This window comes from Nanorana parkeri, unplaced genomic scaffold (assembly GCF_000935625.1).
Source record: "Nanorana parkeri isolate BGI_ZX_2015 unplaced genomic scaffold, ASM93562v1 scaffold4052, whole genome shotgun sequence".
NCBI classification, from domain to species: domain Eukaryota; kingdom Metazoa; phylum Chordata; class Amphibia; order Anura; family Dicroglossidae; genus Nanorana; species Nanorana parkeri.
The window spans coordinates 10668-11666 of NW_017310319.1; the positions used below are offsets into that span (position 1 = coordinate 10668).

Here is a 999-nt window from a genome sequence, read left to right on the forward strand (position 1 = left end):
TCTCCTTCAGTCTCTTCGAACGACAAAAAGCTTCTCCGTCTCTGATTGGAGCAAAAACTTTGAAGTGATGTTTCAGGATGAAGAAGGTGAGTTGTGGGCGGAGCAATTCCTGGAATTCTGTCACCCCGAGTCTTGTAGAAGATTAATTCTGATTTGTCTGCAGCTCTGGACTGGGGAGGACCGCGGCGCGAGTGGTTTGAGCTCATCTGTAAAGTCTTATTTGACACAAACAACAAACTTTTCACTCGCTTCAGTGACAACACCCAGGGCCTGGTGAGTCCTCCAGCCTCCGTTCACCTTGTGCATCCCCCTCTCATGGCCTGGTGAGTCCTCCAGCCTCCGTTCACCTTGTGCATCCCCCTCTCATGGCCTGGTGAGTCCTCCAGCCTCCGTTCACCTTGTGCTTCCCCCTCTCATGGCCCAGTGAGTTCTCCAGCATTGTGTCACCCTATGCACCACTCTCCTGCCAATGTGAGGGTGTGGCCTATGTAAATGAGTGGGTGTGGCCTGTGGTAAATGTGTGTCCTTTCCGGCCTCATTTCCAGGTTCATCCCAACCCTTGCCGCCACCCCGGCCTCCGCATGAAGATGTACGAGTTTGCCGGCCGCGTGGTGGGGAAGTGCCTGTTTGAATCGTGTCAGGGGGGCGGCTATGAACAGCTGGTGAGGGCCCGATTCACCCGATCTTTCCTGGCTCAGATCATCGGACTTCGAATGCACTACAAGGTACCAGGAGAACCCGGGGGACGGTGTTATCGCATAGCGGGGGATGAGCATATCCATTCACTATGGGCAGAGATGCCAGTGGGTGAGGGGGAGGCGGTCTGGGTGAGGGGGAGGCGGTCTGGGTGAGGGGGAGGCGGTCTGGGTGAGGGGGAGGCGGTCTGGGCGCTGTGTGTCATATGAAGCAGGTGGGTGAGGGGGAGGCGGTCTGGGCGCCATCTTTCATATGAAGCAGGTGGGTGAGGGGGAGGCGGTCTGGGCGCCATCTTTCATATGA

General features: G+C 56.8%; 1 protein-coding gene across 1 annotated transcript in view; it reads left to right on the forward strand.

Annotated features, from left to right (window-relative positions):
• Positions 1-999, forward strand: part of AREL1 (apoptosis resistant E3 ubiquitin protein ligase 1) — a 14581-nt gene that overhangs the window by 9094 nt on the left and 4488 nt on the right. Inside the window, exons 9-11 of the mRNA XM_018575517.1 lie at positions 11-86; positions 164-273; positions 546-725. Coding sequence (XP_018431019.1) covers positions 11-86; positions 164-273; positions 546-725 — 366 coding nt within the window. The remainder of the gene's footprint in view (positions 1-10; positions 87-163; positions 274-545; positions 726-999) is intronic.